Here is a 25,464-nt window from a genome sequence, read left to right on the forward strand (position 1 = left end):
GGTGTTCAAAAAAACAAGAACTATCCTTCCAGTTTGCCCTTAAGATATAATTCACTGATTGTCATCATTTTTGCACCCTGATTAAACCCATTTTGTGCAATCATCTGCCCTTTGAGTGTAACAGGACACTGAACGAACATGCCTGGGAAAGTCATTCCCATTGTATACATGGTGATTCTTAAGTACACATGCATGTTCTGTGTTACATAACCAATTAAAAAACACAACAAGAATGTAACCTAACAATGAGCAAACATATGGAGGGGACGGATGAGGCAAGAATGCAGCAGAACAGGGCACTGATCTGTGTGTGTGTGTGTGTGTGTGTGATCAACTAAGAGCATGACAGTAAGAAAAGTTTGTCTTTTACTACACGAGACTCCCCGGCCAGGACACCACAGTCAGTGTGACTTTATTCTTCTGCAGCTTGAGCATGGGGATGAGAGATGAGTTGTTCATTCCCACTGTTGTGGCTCCGTTCACCGCCACTATCTCATCACCGCACCTGCAGGGAACCAGGGGCCATTAATGTGAAGTCTGGCGAGTGGTGACAGGAAACAGGAGCTGATTACATCATACGGGAGTCAAATTGGTTTGGAACTTACTTGAGGCGTCCGTCAAAGTGAGCAGGTGTACCAGGCACGATGGTTTTGATGAAGAAAGGCTGCTGGCCGTGGCTCTCCTCATAGCCGCCGACGATACTGAAGCCCCAGCTCTCGTTGTTGGTCTTCTGCAGGACGATGTCCCGGCACCAGTGCATGTGGCTAAAGTGACAAAAGTGGAGTCAGAATGTCTTTCATATGAAAACTAACAACATATTAAAGTAATAACAGCGGTTTCCTGTCAAAAAGGCTGTCTACTGTAAAAATAAAGCGGTGAAAATATTCTAAATATAGTGCACTCTTAAACTGATACCGATTTTTTCAGGGAGACCTTTTTTAAGTGGCTAAAATGCATTTTGCTGCTGACCCTGTCCACAGCAGTACATCACTTCCATTTTGGTGCTCCTCTTTGTTTCTCCTAAACAGGGACATGTCGACTGGCATCTACTGTAGGTAACACACTGACTATCAACAAGAACCTCATACAACCAGACATCAAATAATCCAAACTATCCCTTTACACGGAAGAACAGAATTCAGGTAATTGGCGATAATGAAGGTGCCTTTACCTCGGTAATCCCAGCCAGCGAGTCCACAGTGGCGTCCAGTTGAGGGTGTCGTCCCGTGAGTCCTCCAGAGTGTCCATTTCGTCCTTGTTGGCAGCCTCTGTGTCCTCCTCTGAGTCTTCGGAGAGTGTCTGGATGACACGGAGCACCACCTGGGACTGAGCTGTCTGCGCCTTCAGCACAGAAACGGCCTCGTTGTAGGTCAGCTGGGTCAGATCAACACCGTTGATGCTCAGTAGGACGTCACCTGAGGAAAAACAGATGATGTTTGTGAACACGGACAGAGATATTTTAGTTGTCATGTGTGCAACATGAGGAATAGTTTTTCATTTTCATTCTTTTGCTCAGAGGGGAAACTCAGTTTGCTGTCAAATCAACCGGACGAATACATTTTAAAATCCACAGTGATATTTTCATGTTGTTTTTGTAGAGATGTCTGTTCACAGTGAAACATCTTTATAATATAAAAATGGTTGTATGTCTTCATGTTCACCCTCTTTGCTGTTGGCAAACAACAAAACTGCAAATCCAAGCCAACATGTGAGAAGGACTGGGACAGACGGCCAGCTGTCCACATTAGTATTTCATATTTGGGATATCATATCTCAATTTAGTCATAATCATAATTATTGGAGAAAGCAGAATAATGGTCTGTTAGTTCTGTAATGATAATTACATTATTGACTTATCATAGGATATATGGACCTCAATAATTTTTTCTGACCTCAATAATGGCAGTTATGTTTCCATGTGTGTTTGTTTATATAAAAATGACATGTCAAATGACATTTAAGCCAACATGATGCCTCGGGGTTTTCTCTACCATTAAACAAGACTTGGCTGCAGCACCTCAGCATTTTTCATAAATACCACATGTAAACAAGTGGTCACTCACAAAGAGGCAATAAAATCCTTGTGTTATAATCGAGATGTTTTTCTGACGAAGTCAACATAACAGAAGTTAATGACAGCAGTTCTGCTATATATTCTGCTACAGTGACATTTAAAATAGAGGATCACAGAGAACGTTTGAAGCGCCTAAAAGTTGTCTTCTCTGGGACTGTGGCACACAGCCCACGACCCTCAGTCGGCTGGTTCATACCATTGTTTTGAAAAGGCTCGGTTTACCCTGTACAAACTGCAGGGATTTAAGATTTACACCCTCTGAAGGCAATTTAAGGGGGGAGAAACACAACATTTTAGTCTGGACAGAAGGCTGGAATAGAGAGAAGGTGCATTTACGTATATTTAACCAACTTAACGTGGGTATTTCAAAGGCAGGCACAATAGTTCGAGAAAGCACCTCTCCCAGATATGTCAGTATCAAGCCTTCATTTTAGCACACATCTTGTCTGGTTAAGTGTCCCTGAACAACACACTATCACTGAAAAGAAGCAAGTGAAAAGAGAATTGCCTCCTTCCTTTAGAACTGTCACACTATAATAGACTTGCAAACAGAGCTGGAAATAGTTTCCCATGAAACAGTTCTGTGTTTGTTGCTGTCATCTGTGTGTTTATCCAAATATCCTCACAAGATTTTTTGATTCAAAGCTTGAACTGACTGCGCTGACCCCACTCCTGACACAATCACTATCATTTCATCATCATTTGAGTCATTTCTTTAGCTAAAATGTCAAACACTTGCTGGCTAGAGCTTCTTACACGTGAGGATTTCAGGCTTACTATATTTATATGGATTTTGAACTGTTGGCCACATAAAAAAAAGACATCTGAAGACGTGGCCTGAGAACTTGAAGTGAAATTCAGGCTGCAACTAATGCAAATACTCTTCTAGATGACCAGATGTGGCTCTGTACCTCTTTTGATGGTGCCATCTCGGTGCAGACAGCCGACCGGCTGCACACTTGTGATGTAAACGGGCAGGCGACTGCGACAGTCCCTCCCCCCGGCAATGGTGATGCCCAGGGAGAGCCGAGGCTCTTTCTTCAGGCTCACAGTCTTTTCCTGGCTGGAAAACCCACCTGGAGGATCCTGTATGAACAATGAGACAAATTCATATCAGCAGGTAAAGACTAATGTATTGATCAGCACCACCCTATGGATTTTTAAAATAATGTCGGTTTCATTCAGGATGCCATGTTTCCTGTCTGTGCTGCCAATTAACTTCAGCCTCTGCAGGACCCTCAGACTTAATGGATTCCTCTTACGAAACCCCTCGTAGAAACAAATGTGAAACATTTGAGAGGGAGCTGAGAGGTAAGGCTCGAGGTAACGTGTGAGGATCAACAGTGAGCTCTCGTAGTGGAAAAGATGTGTGGAAAATGACAGCTCCTACTTGTTTCCCACTGCAGTCTGTAAAGCCTGAGAAGGGAAGCTTGGGGGAGGTGGGGGCTCTTCCTCCCCCCAGCAGGGAACCCATCCCCCCCAGCAAGACGAAAAGGTTCAACTCTGCAGGCGAAAGCTAACTGTTACCAGCTTTGATCCTCTGCCACGCAAAGAAACAGCCAAAAAACAACAAGACAGCGGCCCCGTAGCAGCAGAGTGAGCAGCACCCCGGGCCTTTTGATCAGGACAGAGGGAGGCCCCGGAGAAGGGCTTTCATCTCTGCTCACCGACGCAGGTGTCTGCTCTCAAAGCTTCGCACCCCCAACCAGGGGGTTGCTATTCTTCCTACTGTCAGTGTATGGTACAAGTGAGTGTGACTGACAAAAGAGCAATCGTCACAATTACACTGAGTAAACAGAAACATGTAAGGTTTGTTAGATACTGCGAACAACATTGTGGTTAGCTGTGTAAGAGGAAGTTACAGTGCCAGCAGCCAACAGCTGGTCAGGGCACAGATAAATGTGGATATAAAGAATTTATTTAAAAAGTAGCTTGAGTAGTGGTTGCGAGGACTTTGGTTGTGTGATCGTTAATAAATAAATAACTGATTGATTGAAATGTTGAGTACTACCTTCATGTAGGTGGAGCGGCGTCTGAAGTACTGCGGCTCAGGCCTCCTGGCTGCTCTGCTGTGTTGTCCCTCTCTGCTGCTTCCTCCGTCCTCCTGAGTCTCAGCAGGTCTCATCACCACAAAGTTCACACGCACCTCACTCGCCTGGATGAACACAAAAGAAGAGCAATTAATTTCACAGCAAACACAGATACAGCACTCTATTATGAACTCTGTCGTCACTGATTCAGTTTAGGTGTTTGGTAGTTTTACATGCTTTGTGCAATCAACAACATATCATTTATGTAACTGAAAACCCTTTTCAATAATTAATTTAAGTTTTCAGATTCATCAGCTACCTTCCTGGTAGCTTTTGGATCATAGTAATGAATGAAATTCAACTTGCAGAGTTTTTAAACTTGCTTATGGTATGTAATCTTTTACCTTTGGACTCTTATCTTGCATACTGCAAAATATTCTTTAACATAATACTGTGAACTTTCCATTTTTCTGACCAACAGTTTTCACATTCCTGCAAAAACCTATACAGTCACTTATTACACAGTGTTTCTATTATTTTTATAATATATTTTTGTTTTTCATATGTTATTGTCAAATTTCTAATTATGCTTTTTTTTTTAGATGCAGTGGTTGCTTTCATCTTTATGTATATTTTCTTGCACTATGTTTTTTGATATGTACCAATAGACCACAGCAAATTCCTTGTATGTGAAAACCTACTTGACAATAAAACTCGTTCTGATTTTTTTTACTATTACCCTGCAAGCAGGGCATGTTATCTGGATGTAACTGTGTGTGCATGTGTGTAACTGTGTGAATGTGATCAGGGCGTTCCTGAAAAAGAGAGCACTAGAGAATAATAAAGGTAAAAAAAAAAAAAAACAAGAATGCTGTGACTTCTAAGCTAGCAAAGCTCAAGGTGTTTAGACTTGTTTTGTTAATATTGCATCATTGCAACGTACAGTAACTGAAAGCAATGACTGTTCTGAAAGTCTCCCTTGCTGCTGCATTCATGTGATAATAAGAACTGACTGCAGAACAGCAGCCTTTCTATGATTTAACTACATAAATCACATAATCCTACCCAGAATTGTTTGTCTGCAGAGAAACAATCTGCATTGCATTGATTATTAAAAAAACAATCATAGTTCATTAGTGCAATACTTCTTGGCTATCACCTCCCAAATCTGTCTGAAATTCCTTAAATGACCAGTATGTAAGATTTACTGAGGTTTATTAACAGAATACAGCAGAAAACAAATATAATATTAACGAGTGTGTTTTTACTAGTGTATAATGACTTAAAATAAGAGTCATTGTGTATTTGTTACCTTAGAATGAGCTGTTCATATTTACAGAGGGCATGAATCCTATTCCACAGTGGTTGCAATGTTGAACTGCAATGTTTCCACAGTAACTCAGAACAAAATCATTTTTTGTGTGTTTTGCGACCACTGTAGGCTCTCCTACATACTTGGAAGGGGAGAGTGAGACACTGATCTTTTAAATGCTCCTGCACAGATGAGTTCAAACTAGTCCATGCTTACACAATAACATAACTTTAAAATGTAGGTGTATAAATGTTTAACATACTGAAAAGAACTCAAACCAACAGTAGAAATCAATCTTTAAACTCGTGGTCAATATAATGTACAGTGTATGTCATTTGTATTTAATGGGCTAAAATGTATAAAATCTTATCTTTGGTCCTTTAATGTACCTGTATGATCTGGGCGGCGCTCTCAGGTGTACCGTGCCTCAGGTCGTGTCCATTGATGGCCAACACCTTGTCATTGTTCCTCAGTTTTCCATCTTTGGCGGCCAAACCACCAGCCAGCAGGTCCAGGATAAAAACCCCGCTCTCATCTGATTTACGGATAAGTTTGATGCCGAGTGGCTCGCTGCGCTGACTCTTCATTAACATCACTTGCAGGACTGTGCCAGGGTTGTGATTGGAGGTAGCGTTGCCATGGGGACTGTGAGAGGTCTGGGAGGCGGTGGAAGAGGAAGAAGAGGAAGACTGGTGATGTTCAGACCGTGGATCCCTTGTTTTGAAGCCTTTCTCCTGCATAACAGTGAGCCTGAGGAGAGACGGCTGCCGCAGCACTGCAATGGCCCGGGCGTGGGGGACTGAAGCCAAACTGACGTCATTGACCTGGAGACAGGACGCCACAGAGAGAAGAAACAACACAGTCAGTGAAGGAGCAGCCTATCATAAACTCACCAGTACACATTGTACATGTATTCTGCAACTCTATAAAGTTGTGAGGAGGTTTCTGTTCAGCAGAAGATTGAGACTAACTAATTATGTTACTTTTCCTGCAAGATAATGGTGCATAAAATGATCAGAACCATAACAAAATATTATGTCACACATCATTATCAGCCTCTTCTGATTAAAGTAAGAGTGTCCCAAAGTGACAATGCCTCCACAAAAATCAATACATTGATTCAAGGAGAAGAGAAAGATTGAGTTTCAAAATCTTGGTGATGCAGTCTTCACTCATCTTCACCATATCTCTTTACATCCAGCAGCTTTCCAGCAAAAGCCCAAAAAAAACTGCAGCTAATGTTTCACATCCTGATGGCAGCCTGTTGCCTGGCAGGTTTTTGTTTTCATTTCCAAGGTCGGGATTGGTTGGCTTTAGAGGCAAAAGCTGCATTTTGGAAGACACACCGACGCGGGGGTGCCAGAGCCGAGGCTGAAATAGTCAATAAGCTCAGTTTACAGCGGGAGCACATTCCAGGAGAACTGGAGGGGGAAATCCAAGGAGGAAGACATTGTTGGAAGAGAGGAAACGACAACTTATTAAAATCTCATATTCATATTCTGCACTTCTATTCTTTACTGTGGAAACCAAACATGTTCCTGCAAACAAAACACTCAACCATACTCAAAATTAGTTCATAATATGTATGTATTACATTTACAGAACTGATGCTGACATCTCATATTTAGATAATAGGATGTCTATAAAAGTGACACCAAAAGTGGCACCAGAGCTGCAATGATTAGTAAATTAATCAATTAGTTAATTGAAAGAAAATTAACTTGCAACTATTTTAATAATTTATTTAATCTATTTATAACTTTATAATAATAACCAATAATTCCAATAACTAATAATTCAACAGTGTAATACTCTGGTATGTACAACGGCATAATTACTGCTTTTTTTGACGGTACACTTCAACTAATACTAATACTATTTCTAATTTATTTAAATTGCATTTTAACAACTTGTTATATATTGTATTATACATATTTTTACTTATGCTTAATTTCTTTACACATTTTTTATTGTAGTATGATGCACATATGTTTACATGTTTTATAATTCTCCATACTATCCCATATCCCCCAGGATCAATCAAAGTATTTCTGATTCTAATTCTGTTAAAGTCATTTTTCAAGCAAGCATACCAAACATTTGATGACTCCAGCTTGTCAAATGTGACAATTTCTTGGTCTTACATTACAGGGCTTGAACTCGTGGTCATTGGTTCACTTTGGGCTCTGGATATTGTAATGACTTTTTCCACAGTTTTCTGACATTCTGACAAATTATTAGCGGAGACTAAAATTAATCATTAGATGCGACCTCAAGTAGCACAATAAATGATCTCCACAACCAGAAAACCGATCACATTTTTGTTTCGTAATAGCTCTGGTTATATAACTCTTCCCAAAAGAACAGGTTACATTTTAGCTCACCTCATGTTTGAACATTAACCCTCTCAAACAGAAGTCAATCAGTGACAACAACCTGGTCAAGTTGCTTTCTCTGACATGATGTGTTAGCCCTGCAATATTAACCACGCCTTGTTTCCATGGAGCTAAAACTTGTTTATCTTGAATGTCTACTTTTTCCCGCTGCAAAGCACTGTGTTTATAATACCACGAGAATGCAGTGACAAAGTGTTTATGCAAAAACATGCCAGAGTGTGTCACGCTATGCTACCAGGATGCTTCTGAATTCCCACAGCTGACAAGGAGATGAATACTTGACATTATGGGACAGATTATCCCACCACCGTCTCTCTCACCTCTAAGATGTGGTCCCCTGGGGCCAGTCTGCCATCACGGGCTGCTACCGAGTCCCTGACAATCTCCTGGATGACAATGTTCCCCAGCGGTGTGTCTTTCCCCCCTACAATGCGAAGGCCCAGCTCCTCCTCTGGCTCCTCTCTGAACAGCTCCACCACGTTGGCCTCGGCCACCAGACTAGACCGCAGGGGGGTGTTGTCTGCAGGGAAGAATAGCAGGAGTGGAATAAATATGGCTGTATTTTCTGTTTATGAAGTATATGCTCAGTTCTCACTGGCTGAGTTGCACCATGTAATATGCCTGATAAACATGCAGTATGCGATAATAAAGTTTAAATACAAATATGCTGGCTGTCATTCTGTTCACAAGTTATAACACTGTAAATCTAAACAACATCACTGAAGCATGAGTCAAGCAGGGCAAGAAACATGAGCACTCAGGCAATAATCTAGGTTTTAACCAAACTCACGGGTTAGATAAACTTATGTGTGAGACAGAAAATACAGTCACAGTTAAAAAAGACTATTTAAATCATCAACAGCCCTCATAGTTTACAGACCAACTTCCTGGTTAAATTACCATGTACACGCAGACAGTTTTATGGTACAATGAGTAATTATTTCATCTCAGGTGCCCTCACTTTTACTTTCACCAACATAATAAAGTGGTTTCAAAGGATCAGGCTGTTGTCAGGCTTCTGCAGAGGCTTGATGACGAGCTGATCATGTGAATCAGGTGTGTTGGAGCAGGGAAACATCTAAAACACGCAGGGCAGTGGGCCCTGAGGACCAGGGTTGGGGACCACTGGTTTACAACGTCTGTGACTATCTGACCGTTTTTATTTCATTCAAAAGTATGTTGAGTTGAAAGCCAAGCATTTCTGTGTCATGACGTTAAGCATAAAAGAATAAAAAGAGATTTATTTATCATTATGCAACAACATCATAAAGTGAGACTTTTGCGAAGTTCCTCTTTGATTGATTGATTAGATTAGATTGAGTGAGGACATAAAAACTAAAAAACATAGAAAAAAAAAAATAGAGCAAGGTAATTAATGAGGTGGATTGCTGAGGATCCCCAATATCACTGATGCTTGGTAGATGGCTACCAGTGGTGTTCAGGGCAGGTTTAATGACCAGCTGTAGAGTTTTCCTGACCTGGGCTGTGCACATGCCATACCAGTTTGTGATGTTTCTGGTCAGGATGCTTTCTATTGCTCCTCTGTAGAAGTTAGCAAAAACTAAACTAAACATAACCTGGCTAGATCACAATGGTAACTTATGCTGCACATGTAACCTGCTCTGGAAGAGGTTATGTTCAAACTTTCTGATACAAATCGGATGTAAAAAGCGCCACGATATTCTCTCTGAGCGATACAGATTCTCATGTTATATTTGCAAACCTGTTGAGACTTTTGCACTGTTGCCGTGCAGTTTTACTAGCACAAACTTCATGTACTATGTTGCCATGGGAACTCTGACATTTTTGTTTGTTCTAAGTTAAACTGAGCACATCTTGTACCAATCTCTTTACTGAATGCAAAGAGATAGATGTTGATCTTTTCAATCTAAACTCCAAGGAAAAAGAGCAAGAAATCAAAATTCTGGAGTAATCCTTCACCGATATGAGGGAGACAGAGAGAGATATGCTTAAATTACACAATGCTCGGGGCACCTGGGTAGCTCAGTTGGTACAGCACGCACCTCATGTACGGAGGCTATGAATCCTCTGCAGCCGCTGTAGGTGCAAATCCCGCCTGCAGCCCTTTGCTGCGTGTCATTCCCCACTCTCTCTCCCCATTTCCTGTCAAATCTTCAGCTGTCCTATTGATTAACGGCATAAAAAGCCCCGCCACCCTCCAAAATTAAACAATGCTGTGTCAACCAGTAACTGTTCAATACTGTACAATACACCAGTGTTCCCCAACCCTGGTCCTCAGGGCCCACTGTCCTGCGTGTTTTAGATGTTTCCCTGCTCCAACACACCTGATTCACATGATCAGCTCGTCATCAAGCCTCTGCAGAAGCCTGATAACAACCTGATCATTTGAATCAGGTGTGTTGTAGCAGGGAAACATCTAAAACACGCAGGACAGTGGGCCCTGAGGACCAGGGTTGGGCAACACTGCAATACACAGTGAACACTATCATAGATAAGTTGAAACTGACATGTCATCATATCAGTATAGTAACAGTACACTAAATAGAGCATCTCCACCTTAGCACTGATCTGCATGTACACACACAGACACTACACAAGTATTTATATGCCTCAGCAGTGCTGACAATCTTATTAGTCCCACAATCACTACAGGGGCATGATGTCAGCTGACTGTAGACAGAGTATAACCTGGATGAGTCAACATACCGGCATTTTAAAGCTTACAAAGTACTATTTCAACAACCAATGAATACAAAGCTTAACTGTAGTTTTAAAAGAGTAAGCTCATTTTATTTTACTTAAGTCTGTAAGATTTTACCTGTTCACAGCAGTAATTTGATTATAATGACAACAATACAAACTTCTCTATAGACACTGATGACCAGTTGCCTGGCAACTATGTTTCATTGGACTTTGGTCCATGGTAGCGGGTTTAAAGTTGTTTTCAGAGTTTTTCTCGGGAATGAGACTATCTGGTTAAAACATCTGAGAGCTGGTACATGTTCCTGCGACTCAGCTGATGATTCACCTGCGACAGACTTGGAATAAAACCTCGAGGCTCAAAACATCAGCAGTTCCCGTCTGTGTGTTTTGACAACCACCCCCACTGAAGGGGATGGGCATGAGGATTTAGGTCTTCGGCAACCACCCCAGCAAAGAGGTGGTTTCCGTTTAGCCTAGAAGCTTCTATAAACATTATTCATATTCAGTGACACACAAAATGACTGACCTCCTATTGCAAATCACTGCCCTAGTAGTGGTGATTCTAATTATCATGTTTGTGTGCTTGTGCTGCGTGGTTGTGTTGTTTTACATAATGGTGGTTGTTAGTATGAGAAAAATGTCTCCATACCATCCTCGCTTTCTTCATAGGCAGGATTAATGAGCCCGGGCTCCGGCTGATCTCGTGTGGGATTTCGGGACAGAGTTGCTGAAAGTTTAGCATCACCAGATGACTCTCCGTCACCCTTACGTCCCTTGAGCTCGTTCCACGAGGGCCTCTTCCTCTTCTCTGCTTCCTCCCTCAGTCTTCTAAAAGCAGGACATCTGAGGACAGACAGGAACAAGGAGGAAACTAGTAAACAGAATGATATGCCTGATGACTGACCAGTGATTTTACTCTTTTAGAAACACCACATGAATATAAATCTTAATGGTGAAATGGAAAAGGATGTCCTTAAAGGGATAGAGTTGTTTTCTTGAAGTGGGGTTGTCTGAGGTACTTCATACAACTCCACATACAGTGTACTACTTACAGTTTGGAGAAGCGGAGAGGAGTACCAGCTCAGAAACTATGCACTGCTGTTGACAGGGTGAGTAGCAAACATATTTTAGCCACCTAAAAAAAACCCCACCACATTAATTTTCACTGCTTAACCTTGTTGTCAGACATCCTTTTTTGCCAGGGAACCGTTATCAAATAACCCAGATATCACGCTCTCCAAAGCAACCAGATTCCACTGGCAAAATCTGTGATTTTATCTTGCAGCACACAGGGGTTGCTGGTCTACTGCTGCCTCTATCTCTTAGTTGGTTTGTGTTATTATTATGACTTTGGTGAATCCGAGCTAATCCTTTAAAACATCAAAATCACACAATAACATAAACAAGCTAACAGACCGAGGCAGTGGTCGACCAGCCGTTCCAGTGTTCTGCAGGGTGAAATGACTGATTTCGCCATGGAGTTTGGTTGGTTCATTTGGTTCATATAACAGCAGTTTCTCATCAGAAAAGGCTGTCTGATGGCTGGTAAAGCTGTGAAAACATTCTAAATATAACATACCCTTAAACTGATGTTACTTTAGGAGGCTGAAATATGTTTGATCCTGTCCACAGCAGGACATTATTTAGCTTCCTACACCACGACCTCTGCTGCTTAACCAAACTGGGGAGGTGTCCACCATCTACTGTAGGTAATACACTGATAAGTGCTCCATACAACTCCACTTCAAAATGTCCAAACTATCCCTTTAAATGTACCAAGGAGTGCCAGGGATAGATGAACATACACATGGAAAAAATAAGAAAATTGTTGTTAAAGGTGTTTTCAGGGGGCAGGGAGAAGAAAAGAAGAGAGAGGAGTGTATTTATTCAAGAGAAGAGAAGCACTATGCAGATGAGCAGACGATTTCACTGCATTGCAGTGTGTCTGTGTGAGATAGGCTGAGTCTGATTAAGTCAGTCAGAGTGCTGGGACTGCTGCTGGTTCCCCATGCCTGAACTTTGTCTCCTCATTGTTTGCACAGAGAGGCTGCAGCAGGACAATCAGCCGCCCACAACTGACTGCGTCACAGCTGGCCACCAGGATGATAAGCAGCACACAGGCCATGTGAAAAACAGGACTGCTGACCCGCACCTCGCCTCGAGCTCAATAATTATAAGTTTGTGTGTTCATAGGGGACCTGTACTAAAAGCAATAAATGGTACAACTGCAAAGAGAAAAAAAAACAGTCTTTGTAAGGGCACGAAGAGGAGGAACAAACAGTTTTGATGACAGTTATTTTACATTCCTGAGAAATAGTCCAAATTCTTTTGTCATGACTTAACAAACTCAAGATCTTTTGTTTACCTGGAGATATGTGCAAATTGTATATGTATAGGCATGAACCAGACATTTGATTTATTTAATTTCAGTTCATTTTTGGAAATGCTTATTTGCTTTTTTTGCAGAGTTAGATGACAATATTGATTCTACTTTCATGTCTGTATGCTATAAGACGACACAAGCGGGGGGAAGTTGTAATTTTTCACACACACGCGGTACAGTTTAAACAAACAACATGTTACATATTAATTAATAAACTTCAGAGGTGCTGTTAGGTGGATTTAGTTACCTTGGACAAAGCCCAACAAAGCTAGCCGTTTCCCCATGCTTTCAGTCTTCATGCTAAGCTAAGCTAACTGGCTAGTAGCTGTAGCTTCATATTAAACTGACAGATATGAGAGTGGTATCAATCTTCCCCTCTAACTCTCGAAAAGATAAGTGTATTTTCCAAACTATTCCTTTAATGGCCACGTGACCAGTCAGTGGGGTTAGTTTTCAGAGGATAGTAGGAAGGATCAGTTCAACACCTTATGCTGCATTCCAGACAACTCCGAATTTAAAACTTTTCGACCTCCTACAACACAAAACAGAAAGACTCCCACATGTCTTCTTCATGTACAACCTGAGATTTGATAATAACAATTCAGTTCACTTACCTTTATCAGGTTATTTTGCAAGACGAAAGTATCTTTGTGTTACCAGATTTGTCCACATGGATTAACCTGCCTGTTTAAATGGTCTCTCCTTTTGTCTTGCAAAATAACTTGATGAGGGCCATTTTACCAAAATGTTATTATTATTAAACCTCTGATTACAAGTGACAGTGTACTGGAGTCTTTTAGTTTTGTATTATCGACCCTCTCTTCTGTTAATCTACAGGTGTCCAAAAGTTTTTCTCTTTGACGACCTCCCACTGGAAAAAAAAAAGTACAATTGAACACCATTCAAAGTCGGAGTTTCTAAACTTGTAAACACTTTATGAAGAAGCCAGAAGTTGTCTAATGTCACACAACAATGGCAGCCTCCATAACCCATCAACTAAAAGACAATGTAAATTACATTTGCCTGCATTTTATTAAAATATGTATTATCATGTAGCAAAACCTGTTCTGCAAGTAAACTGATGTCAAATATGTTCCCAGTGTTATTAGGTAGCTTCTTATGGTTTCATCCTCTGTTTCATTTATATGTGAAAAGAGATCTCCAATATTTCAATTGTGTGTACTCGTGCCAAAGACATTTGCATGTTTTTTGTTTACTTTTGGTGTTGTGCAACTGGATCGCTTGGAGGTCAGAAGTTGGAAATATCAACTGGGAAATTCCGTCCTCCAACTTGACTGGAACGCAGCATTAGAGCACCAGCGACAAAAATAAATATGGCATAAGGACACATCACATTATCATCACAAACTTCTTTAGTAAAAACTAATTTCACTCTGGAAGAAATATGTAATTGTCATGTTTTCTCTATACAGTGTTATCTTATCCTGTGCCACCACCTTGTACTATAATATACTACTGACTGTAATACACAACTTTTCAGGTGTATTCTCCCTCATATGTCTCATATCTCTTGGCCTCCCTTCGAACTCCCGTGAAACAGTTGTTGTTGTCTGCATATTATATTGTGTGTATCGTTGCCCTGCTGCAGCATAATAAACACAACTGTTTTGCTTCAGGCAAGGTCTGCCTCTGACTCAGACTTTACTTTTCTACAGCAAACTACAGCTATTACCAGAGGTGACTCAAGAGTCAGAAAGTAATATTTGCTAAACCACTGTACAGGATTACATTATATGTATATAGTACGTAGGGATATAACAATATGTTGAATATCGCAATAAAAAAAATGTGATATTACCGTACTGGACTGCGACAATATCTACCATGATATTACATGGTTAATCATTATTATCAGTAGCGGTATTTTTATTTTATTTTTTAAAAAGAGACTTCTATTGACTGCTACATTGTTTTGTTTTACGATTTTACAGACATAATTCAAGAATTCATATTGCCAGTTTTCTTTTGCACATGCTTAGGTCATGACTGGTTACCCATTTTATTTTATTAAAGAAGGAAAGCAGAAGTATTTTAAGTTAGAAGGGGAAATGAATTGTGTAACAGAAAAAAATGTTGTGTACATCAGGCTTGTTATTTAATAAAAGATTGTTATTTCAAGTCCTCATCTATTTAAGTTTTTTAATATTATGATAAAGACGGTATATTGGACTTTTTACCATATCGTATTATAGTACTGTGAGTTTTTGGTATTGTTATATCTTGAATAATATGGCTTCTATGATAAGAATATGATATTATGAACACCCTTTTGAGACAAAAGACATTTTTTGGCATTCCTAAATAACACACTGTGAGCAGTCATTTTAAAGGTATTTAATTGTTTTTTTCCAGTGGTTGATTATGCCTTCAAATGTTTATGTTTTTTTTGCCTGTCAATCAAATTCCCTGATTTTTATTTATTTATTTTATTTGAATTGTGTTTATTCCTTTTTTATGTAAAGTACTTTAAGTATGTATGAATTTATTAAATGTGCTATAAATTAAGTTCATAAATATTAATCACTGTAGCCCAAAAGCCAAATAATATCCTCTGAACCTGGTGTCATATACCATCCCGAGTCATACCTGTTGTGCAGGTGAGGCTGTAGTTCGCAGCGCTGCATCTGCTGCTGGCACTCTGCACTGTGAGGACACATCACAGTCAGCTTGTCCAGCAGGTTCCTGACCAGCAGGCTGGAGGGACGACACTGGTGCAACTGCAGCCGCTGGCGGTCCACGGGGCAGAAGTCCTGCTCTTTCAAGAAGTTGCTCAGACAGTGAAAGCAATAGGTGTGACCACAAGGGGTGTCCATTGGTCTGAGGAGCGGCTGCAAGCAGATGTGGCAAACCAGTTCATCGTCCACATCATCCTGGTACTCGTACAGGTGGCTTTCAAGGCCTTCGTGCTGCTGGCCACACTCCTTACAAACCCGCGCCCATGACAGACCCGCTGTGCCGCCGCTGCCGGCAACTTTGGTTTCTGTTGTAGCCATCATTCCAAGCTTCTTTGTCTTTGGAAAAACTCTGCGTCCTCTTATCTCCTTAAAAACTGTGTGTGGTATATTTTATGAGTCTATACATGCATGTCCAAAGATAAAATCCATTCCAACTGTGCAACAATGATCCGGCATCAAAAATGTTATCTCCATGTCTTCATCTTGATTTTCTGTTGACAGAGAAACACAGTAAGGTCTGGTGCAGAACTATTCCTCCTCAGACCGGTCAGCTCCACAGGAAATGACAAATCCACAGAGCAGCAGCAATATGGCTGTGAGCCGCAGCTGCTTCCTCTCAGCTAGTTTCCTGAGGGACAAAAGGAATTCTCATCTCAGCTAAAAGTCACCATGCTCCACACTGAAGGGGCTAAACTCTGTGAAATGAGGCAAGAGAAACTGGACTAAAGTCAAACCCCTGCTAATGGGAAGGAACAAAGGCATGGCGCTACACGAGAGTAAGAATTTTGAATGAACTGGGCAGAAATACAACCCCCATCACTAATGACCCCTCGCACCCAATCAGCAGTGGTCTCCATCCCTTTGTGCAGCTCCTAATCTCCTTTAATTCCCTCTCATAAGGAGAGTGCTGATTAGGAACACATTCTTCTGAGAAACTTTTGGACACATATGAACAAATATCAAAAGTAAACTCACATATCATAAATTACACCAAATACATCGAGTTAGATCTCAGGGAATCTAGCTTGCATCCATAAAAACAGCACGAGTGTGGCAGCAGAATGAAATGAAACGTTAAGGGCGAACATTTATTCACTAATCATTAGAGTTGGGAGCAATAAATATCTTTGAAGGATCAGTGTGTAGGATTTAGTGGCATCAAACATCTGGTTTTGCTTTCCTCCTCCAAACATGTAGAAGGGCTAGGATAATTCTTAAGTACTGGAATTCAATATTATAATTTACTGCAATTTTTGTTTGTCTTTATGACACAAGAGCCACTACATTTGGCCACACTTAACCCACACTTCCTTAGTTTTGGCCCAGCATGGCATTTGACAAGCTCATGCTTTTATTCTTCTTATTTTGAAAGTGCTCTAAAATCCTTACGGACTAAGAAAAATAAATTGTGTGCAGCTACAGTACATAACCTAGTTTTAAGGCAATGTACACCACATGCTGTTTAACTTCCCTATTAAATTATATTAAAACATCTTACCTAAAAAGAATAATGGTATTTGCTCTCCCTACCACTAATGCTCACATTTGTTCATGTATATTGTGTCACTGGCTTTCAGTCTGTCAATCTGCCAGTCAGGACGAACAGATCGAGGCAGTTTCTTTGCAAATGAATAAAATAACTTTTAAGCAGATTAAAGAGCAGTGTTTGAATTACTTTGAAACTGTATTTTAGATTTAGAAAGTACATTTTCAATAAGAAAAAAATATAATACATATAATTGTAATGGAATTTTAACTAACATCAACATTTATTTTTTGGAATTAAAGTCCATGCAGATTCATTTTTGGCCTTTCATAGGAAAGAATTTGGGCACCTCTGCACTAGACTATGGAATAAGTTGAATCATACCCTTCTTTAGACTGAATATCATGAGTCATATTTCCAAAGACAATGCACATCACATAGTCAGTCAGTCTTTCTGAGTTTTATTTCAGAAGTATAATTTTTATACTGGACATAAAAGCTCTTAAAAAGTATTTTTTTCAGTGAACTGCTCAGTTTTATAGTTCCTTCTCAGCAAGCTAGGACCATAAGAAAATAATAAATAAAATAAGATGTTTGTTGAGCTCCTGTATTTTTAAACCAAGCGGGAATTTGGAGTTTGAGTTTTCACCCTTTGAGCTTGCTGTAGCTGGTCAGTGTAAAGTGTTAAAGCCTGACTAATAAACTGAGTTAGCAATGTCAAGTTAGCAGCAATTAGCTTGCTTGCACAAATCAGAGGAAATATGTCAGAAAGTCTCAGCACACGTTGTTTTATGTTAAGCATGTGAAATACAACAGATGTGTTTGTTCAGATAATATTATCATGACTGGTTATTTAGTTTATTTAGTTAGTGGTGCTTGCCATTATGAGTGTCAAGCTAACTGACTAAGGACTAGCTAACTATACATAAAATGGATTCAGGAATTGTAAAATGAGAATCAGGATACTTACAAGAATTAATTTGTCTCCTACTTCTACCACAGAGAACATATAGTGCCTGAGAAAAGCGTTAAAAGTCATATCTAGAGCTAGCATTTGGTTTGTTCGTTCTGAGCTTTTGTAAACACATGGCAGTGCAACATGGCAACCTCCATGGAAGAGGACCCTGCACCCTCTGTAGATATAAACAGGTCTTTCTAAGGTAAGAATAAAAACACGGCAATTCCAATTTTTTAGGTGATTATTCACTCATGGAAACATACTTATAAACAGTACAGTTAATTTCTGCCATATTCTGCCAAAAAATCCCCATAAATCGTTCACACTGGACCTTTAAGTTGCAGAAAATTAATTTTGTATGACATAAGCAGGCATCATTTTAGAAAACTTCATGCTGTTTGAGGAGCTAAAGTGGAAAACAGAAAAACTCCCCCACAAAACACCACCTTAAGATGCATGGCTTTGTCCTAAGAACTCCGAGGGGTAAAGGAAAATGTTCTGTTGCACATTACTTCATATGAAAAAGAAAAAAATAAGCCACCACAATGAACTCACTACCTTTAGTTCCCGTCTCTGACCTCAGTCCTGATTTCATCCACAAAAAGACTGCTTTATCTTCAGTGTTATTGCCTTGGAGCGACTCACCCGAGATGATATCTTTGTTGTCAAGCGCCCAGTAGCCACTGCACGCAAACACGAGATTCTAACCTCGCAGCCGCCTGAAGCCTGAATGAAACCAGAGCCCTGCCTCTCCAGCAGCACGCCGTCAGAATAATGTGTATGCGTGTGCGCGCGCGCCTGAGTGCGTGTGGGGGGACACACATTTGTGTGCATGAGCGTGGATGTGTATGAGCTCTGACTGCACCGGTGTGAGGAATGCAGAGGGGAATTGGTGTAACTAGGCAGAGTGAGTGGAGAAGTGTTCATTCTGCCTCTGTCAATGCCATTGAATGTGTGTGTGTGTGTGTGTGTGTGTGTGTGTGTGTGTGTGTGTGTGTGTGTGTGTGTGTGTGTGTGTGTGTGTGTGTGTGTTGGGGGGGTTGGGGACTCAGACTGCTGATGTTGCACTACCCCAGGTAAAGTACTCTCTGTGGCTGAATGACTGATTGCAAACACACATGAGCGACTACAAATATATGTACACAAACACATTGCTCCACATACATGCACACAGGCTGAGGTCACACAGACCGTCTTTCTGCCTTTGTCTTCACTCTGTATAAGTGATACCTCGTCCTGTAATGGATAGGGGGGTCATGGATCCTGTAGCACTGAGAGGGAGGCACAGTACAAACCAGGCTGTGCTCCATTTACTTGGAAATCACATGACCTGGTGCATGAATGTGAAACAACAGATAAATACAGTACACCTACATTAAATGCAGTCTGCTGCTCTACTGCAAAAGGCACAGTTGGTCATCTTATCAATAAAATATTCACAGCTACACTCCTATCAAGGCGTATTATTATTTGCATTGTGATAAAGCAGCGTGCACAAGCTGGAGGTTACAGCTGGCCACAGAGAGACGCCAGCGCGTGCAGCATGTCTTCATTAGAGCAGTGGTCAACTTCACAGGAAGACGACCCTGTAGACCCTCCTGATTATTGTGTCTGAAGGTGGCTGCCTCTGTAACGATCAATGACTGTCCACTATTACCAAACTGACACAGCAGTATATCTCCACGCTTCTCAAGGATGCAGCAGGACGTCAATGGAGGTACTCGTCTTTCTAGGGATGCTCCATGTGAAATGGAGACTTGTCAAAACGCAGAAGCATAATGTAAATAAAAAGTGCAGCGCATAAACAATTAGCTAATTGATTGGGTAGTCAATGAATTGATCAGTTGATTCACTAACTGCAAGCTTTACTGCTTTGCTCTGTTTTCTATCATAAAGTGAGTATTTTTGGATTTTGGACCGTTGTGAAATCATGAAGGCTATTTTACTGTATTTTTGTTTATTTTATTGCCAAAAGGATTGCGAAAATAACAGGCAGATTAATTGATAATGAAAATAATTGTCACTGGCAACTCTATCCTGAAGATCGTTGGGTATTTGACTGTTATTCAGAGATAATGGAGCAATATTTTTAAGTACTGAACACATGGACCACTAAGCCCCAGAAACTGGTGGCCAAATAACATTTTTGGTGGCCAAAATGAAAACTTAGAAAACAAAGGCAACTGAACGCAACATAACACAGACTTGTGTTGTTCGCTTTTCCCATGAATTGTGATACAGTGTTTCCTGACAACAGATGAGCTAGACCTGTCGGCTAGTTGAGAAAACAGGTTGCCGCACTACAGTAAATTTCATCTGTAGATGTGTCATATTCTTCCCACTTAAACTCCCATTCACTTTTAAATTTTCGTTGGCATTTTGATTTTCATATATCATCTTGGGTGTTTCTGGTGCAGTTTGAGCAGGCTCAGGAAACCCCTAGTCTCACAACACAAGATGATTGACGATCTTGCTGCCTACCGATTTTCTGGGGATTTCTAAATACAAAACAGTTGCTTGATCGGCGGCAAGAACAGCTGCCCTTTAGAATTTTTCAAGGACATGAAAAATGACCCTCTCCTCCTATTCTCCTCAGTGGTAGGCACACAACTATGAAAAGTCACCCTAAATACTTGGGATTGGTCCAGCAATGAAGTTTTTTTCAACTCTTTGATTGTTTCTACCCCATTTTTGCAACAAAAGCCGGGGGATTATCCTCAGTCTTTACTGAATGAAGTGCGTAGATGTGTAGCCCCGACATATTTGTAGATTGCCGATGATCACGAATTTGCTGTTTTCATAGAAGGAATCTGGATGTTGTGAAACTGTAACACAGTTTTGGTGAAGGCTCACAGTATGAGGTTGAAACTTGGTTGTTGAACCCCATGGATAATATGAATGTGTAACTTTTGGCTTTGAGACCTTCAATTTCTTCTGACTAGACAAAAAAAATAACTAATTAGTCAAACAAAATAAACAAGAAATAATGAAAACAATCATTAGTTGCAGCACTAGAAATGTGTAAGTGTAAATTATCATTTCTACTGTTGAAAAAAGTCCTTTAGTTTTCTATTAACATTTGACATCTACCTCAGCATCACAAGTACAACATCCCAGACATGTATTCAAATTAATCCTACACTAGAATAAGAAAATATTTCACAAGTCCACACTTAATAAGTAGCTGAACAAGACAGTGTTGCAATAGACAGGGTGAAGTATGTTTGCACAGGTTTAGAGCCAACCAAGACATCAATATGACCAGCCTTACTGAGGGAACCTTATCCAAATCAAATGTCTTGTAATCATGTGACAGTCTAAGCTTTCGAGGGAAATGTCTGTGGCCGTACGGTGTCCTCTGGTCTCCCACAGGATTACCGGAGGAGGTGGCGTTCCTTCAAAGCTGAGCCGAATCACTGGCTTTGATGGTCGATATGAATGAGTCACATGCGCTGCCACACCCTCGATGAACACAGGTGAGGCCATGTCAGACTAATAATTTCTCCATCAGAATCCATGAGACAGGATGTGTGTTACCTCTACCTTACGTCAGTGTCTGGTATTACCAACAGACATAACTCACTAAAAACTGCACATGAAATGGAAAAAGAATCAAATTGCTACCCAGAGGTGAATGACTCTTAATCATCAGTGTCTCAGTATGTATGACATAATCAAATGAAAAGCTCAAACACGTCCAACATCACACTTTTACGTCTGAATCAATTACACGTCACTTATCATTAGAGTTACATGGGTATTTCCTACGTTCAGTGCCTGTTTAAAATAAATTCAAAGTATTATTTCCTTTGTATTTGAACTCAAATCTATTGCTAAGTCTATTTTGAACACTGTTTGAACATAAACTGCTATAGCAACAACATGCAAACTAAGTCTCCTGCTTTAAATCCACAACCAGAATTTGCATTTCATATCTGTGTGCAGGAAATAATCAACAACAAAACCATCTGAGTGATAATAAAACCACATTCTCCAAAGCGTTTTTCACTCCAACTTTGTCCCCCAACTCAGCCTCACTACAGGGACTCACATGTGGTCTGGTGGTACCAGTCTCGGCTACGAATCTCACATCCTGCTTTTATTCACAGAGCCTCTGAGTCTACCGCTGTACAGTAGCCTTCCTGCTCATACCAAACAAACACCACCCATAGATTTAACTTATCTTGAGCCAAGGATTTTGCCAGCGTGAAGGACAGAGGATAACAGTAATTCATAAACAAGAGCTGTCTGCGCAGTTTCCTACACTGTGCGTCACTGAATCAGCCAATGAAAACAGAAACGAGTTCTATGATAACTGATTATTTCTTTCTAAAAAAAAAAGATTTTCCAGAACTTATTTAGCGACCTTCACAGTGTCTCAGTGAGACAACTATATTCATATTCATCCCCCCCCACACACAACAATTCAGCATAGAAACAGCTGCTCTACTGACTGTATTTCCAAGAGCTACAGGCACAAATAACAGAATATTTTGGGCAAACAGAGGTTCTGGTGCTTGGCTAAAACATTATTTAGATGAAGTCTGTTTTCCCTTGTTGAAAAATACTTAATTACAAAAGTAGCCCTTTTGAAGACAACACAGATAATCACACATAATCACAATAAATTAGGGCAATTTATGCATCTTGGCCAGTGGTGAAAACAATTTACTTAAAACTACAAAGAACTTTCAAATTTTGTTGATTTTGGACACCCAGTAGTTTTTTTTCAACTGCCATAAGCAAAAAATATTGTATCAAAAATAAAATGATCACTGTCATGTTGGGGTTGATTAAATTAAGATTAGAAGAAGAGTATTGAAAGAGAAATTGTTACCCACGAGGGCTGCACAATTTTTCAAAATATTACTGAAAACACAATATGGCCAAGTGCAATATCCAGCTACCATGTTTTGATGGAAAAAATATGTCACAAAACAGCATTATAATGAAGTACTGCGGTGGTGCAGATATGCCCTGACCTGCAAATCTTGTTCTCCAGATGTAAGAGAATATGTTCGTTTGGTGCAGACACCAGCAAATGTTGCAACATCACAATATTAATAGCTTTTTCCGTGAAAATGACAATTATGATGCAAAAATATAAATTCCTACAGAGGGATGGGAGATTCCTACCAACCAAGAAACAATGGTTACATTAATGTTAAATGGTTAGTAAAGTAGAGCTGCAATGATTAATCAGAAATTAGTTGATTATTGAATTGACTGCAAACCAAATTGATGACCAAATAATCGGTTTGAGTCATTTTCAAGGAAGAAAAGTCAAAGTTCTCTGATTCCAGCTTCTTAAATGTTAATATCTTCTGGTATCTTTGCTCCCCGCTGACAGTAAACTGAATATCTTTGGGTTGAGGACAAAACAAGACAACATTTTTTGGATCAAACAACTAATTGATTAATTGAGAAAAGAATGGACAGATTAATCAATGATGAAAATAATCAATTAAAGCCAGACTGCTGTACCGGTCGGCCAGTATTATCGGCCCAATACTGGCCAAGCAGAGCGACATCAGTCTATATCAGTACTGGCATATATGTTGTTACATAACATAATGCTAATTGTTTTTTTTCCTAGAAGTTTTTCAGGCAGCATTGTATATATATTTGATTGTTTTTCTTAATTCAAGTTAAATATATATATATATAGAGAGAGATTTAATCTATAGTTATTAAAAAAAATAACAATGAAAGTCTACTGTTTCAGTGCCCTGATATCATTTTGGATTTTAAGTATATGGATACAGAAAATTGGCTGATATGTCGATAACAAAATTTTGTCACTCCCTAATATTACAATGGCCCCAAAAATCCAATATTGGTCAGGCTCTTCTCAAAGAATATCAAACCTTCTTCACTCCTACATAAAACTGCACAGCTCCTCCATCTATTTAAATCACACGTGTAAATGTTGTTTCTACTGTTTCGTACGTTTCGTTTTCCTTTTTTTTTGCACGCTATTGTGTATTCTTTATTCTCCCGTTTATGCTGTTTTAACTGACAGCACTTGCCTTCATATTTATTTATATTTCCAGTTCTTTGTTTGTTGTTATGCACCAATATACCACAGCAATTTCCTTGTAAGTGAAAACCTACTTGGCAAAAAAACCCCTTTCTGATTCTGATAGTACTTAAGCTGAGTGAGTGTTCATTTCAACCACTGATATGAACCTTTTTAAATACTAATATATACAATTAGAAATGAATTTACTATTTGTAGATTCAAACTAAAACTGACTGAGGACCTTAGTGATCACTTTCCACCCTGCCTGCCTTCCTGCATGTGTGTGTGTGTGTGTGTGTGTGTGTGTGTTGTCAATGGGACCATAAATAACTCACTGTCCCCCTCCTGTCAGCTCATGGCTGTTGGTTTGGTCCTAATCACTACAGCAGCGTGACAGATCAAAAGACAGAAGAGGTAATAAAAGTTATCCTTCATAGCTATCAGTCAGATGGACGGTATATCGCGTTAATACCGCAGTTAACCTGACATGAAGTCTTCACCTTCAGCTCATACATAACCTGCCGAGAGAGCGCTAACTGCTGCTACACACCTTGAGGACGGAAACTCACTTTTCTGTCAACACCTCCTGCAAATACACCTGCAATTTTAACATCGCACACGGGCTCGGTGGAGCCTTAAAAGTCAGAAGCGGCTTTGTTTCGCGTCTGTTTAAATAAACAAGGGTGAATGGCCGAAGTGGAGAGTGAAACTCGTCTTACCTGTGCGGAGGTTGTTTTCAGGAAGCAGCTAACGTGTCGCTAACGTCGTTAGCTCAAACAAAGAGACCAGTGTGAAGTCTGTCACAAGATAAAACTCAGCCTGAACACTGGACACCAGCTGATACACCGCCCAGGTTTTCTGACATTTCTTTTCTTTTCTTTTCTTTTTTTTCTTTTTTTTACCGCATTGCTGTCGTTGAACTATCAGAGTCCTCCGGGATCGTCCCAGGTGTAGTTCAACCTACAGGCGGAGGCTGGGCGACTTTCCCAGTTTCGACCAAATCTACGCCAGCAGCACAGGAAGAGCAGCACATGCAGGTGTACACAGTACTACACACACAGTACTACACACACAGGACTACACACACAGGACTACACACACAGCACTGTACTGCTATTGTTATACAGAATTGAACATTAAACCATTTAATGGTATGTTCTATTTTAAATGGAAAATAGATGGGGTTTTTTTTCAAGACTTAAAACATACCGGAGAAAGACTTACAGTTATTATATATAATATTATCCTATTAAAGGGAAAGATATTAGAGCCTGACTGATGTTGGATTTTTGGAGCTGATAATGATTACCAAGTTTTAAAAAAAAAAAAAACTATTTTTGTGTATTCTTTACACAGAATTTAATATACAGACTATAGAATATAAACATAAACACACTTTGTTTGCAGTGATCCACCGAAACT

General features: G+C 40.0%; 1 protein-coding gene across 3 annotated transcripts; it reads right to left on the reverse strand.

Annotated features, from left to right (window-relative positions):
* lnx2b (ligand of numb-protein X 2b) lies at positions 1-25,041 on the reverse strand. Of its 3 annotated transcripts, none has more exons than XM_084718940.1 (10): positions 24,762-25,041; positions 15,488-16,067; positions 11,147-11,340; positions 8,133-8,332; positions 5,806-6,240; positions 4,086-4,229; positions 2,986-3,160; positions 1,172-1,415; positions 606-764; positions 1-505 (listed from the first exon to the last, which is right to left on the reverse strand). In XM_084718940.1, exons 2-10 carry the CDS (start codon positions 15,895-15,897, stop codon positions 370-372), a joined length of 2,097 nt encoding a protein of 698 aa, XP_084575066.1. In that variant the 5' UTR covers positions 15,898-16,067; positions 24,762-25,041; the 3' UTR covers positions 1-369. The 3 variants fall into 3 exon arrangements, with proteins under 3 accessions (XP_084575066.1, XP_084575068.1, XP_084575067.1); XM_084718942.1 differs by lacking the exon at positions 24,762-25,041 and adding an exon at positions 18,666-18,811; XM_084718941.1 differs by lacking the exon at positions 24,762-25,041 and adding an exon at positions 18,579-18,727.
* Positions 25,042-25,464: the final 423 nt, after the last annotated feature.

The sequence above is a fragment of the Lutjanus erythropterus genome, chromosome 5 (genome assembly GCF_056507025.1).
Source record: "Lutjanus erythropterus isolate fLutEry1 chromosome 5, fLutEry1.hap2, whole genome shotgun sequence".
NCBI classification, from domain to species: Eukaryota; Metazoa; Chordata; class Actinopteri; order Lutjaniformes; family Lutjanidae; genus Lutjanus; species Lutjanus erythropterus.

Bases quoted from the DNA above. Each gene is read 5' to 3' on its own strand.
- lnx2b (XM_084718940.1), bottom strand. From the start codon at position 15,897: ATGATGGCTACAACAGAAACCAAAGTTGCCGGCAGCGGCGGCACAGCG. The intron at 11,341-15,487 runs GTATGACTCGGG...GTCTGTCCTCAG, and splicing joins CAGCCTCACCTGCACAACAG to ATGTCCTGCTTTTAGAAGAC. The intron at 4,230-5,805 runs GTACATTAAAGG...GTGTTCATCCAG, and splicing joins GCGCCGCCCAGATCATACAG to GCGAGTGAGGTGCGTGTGAA.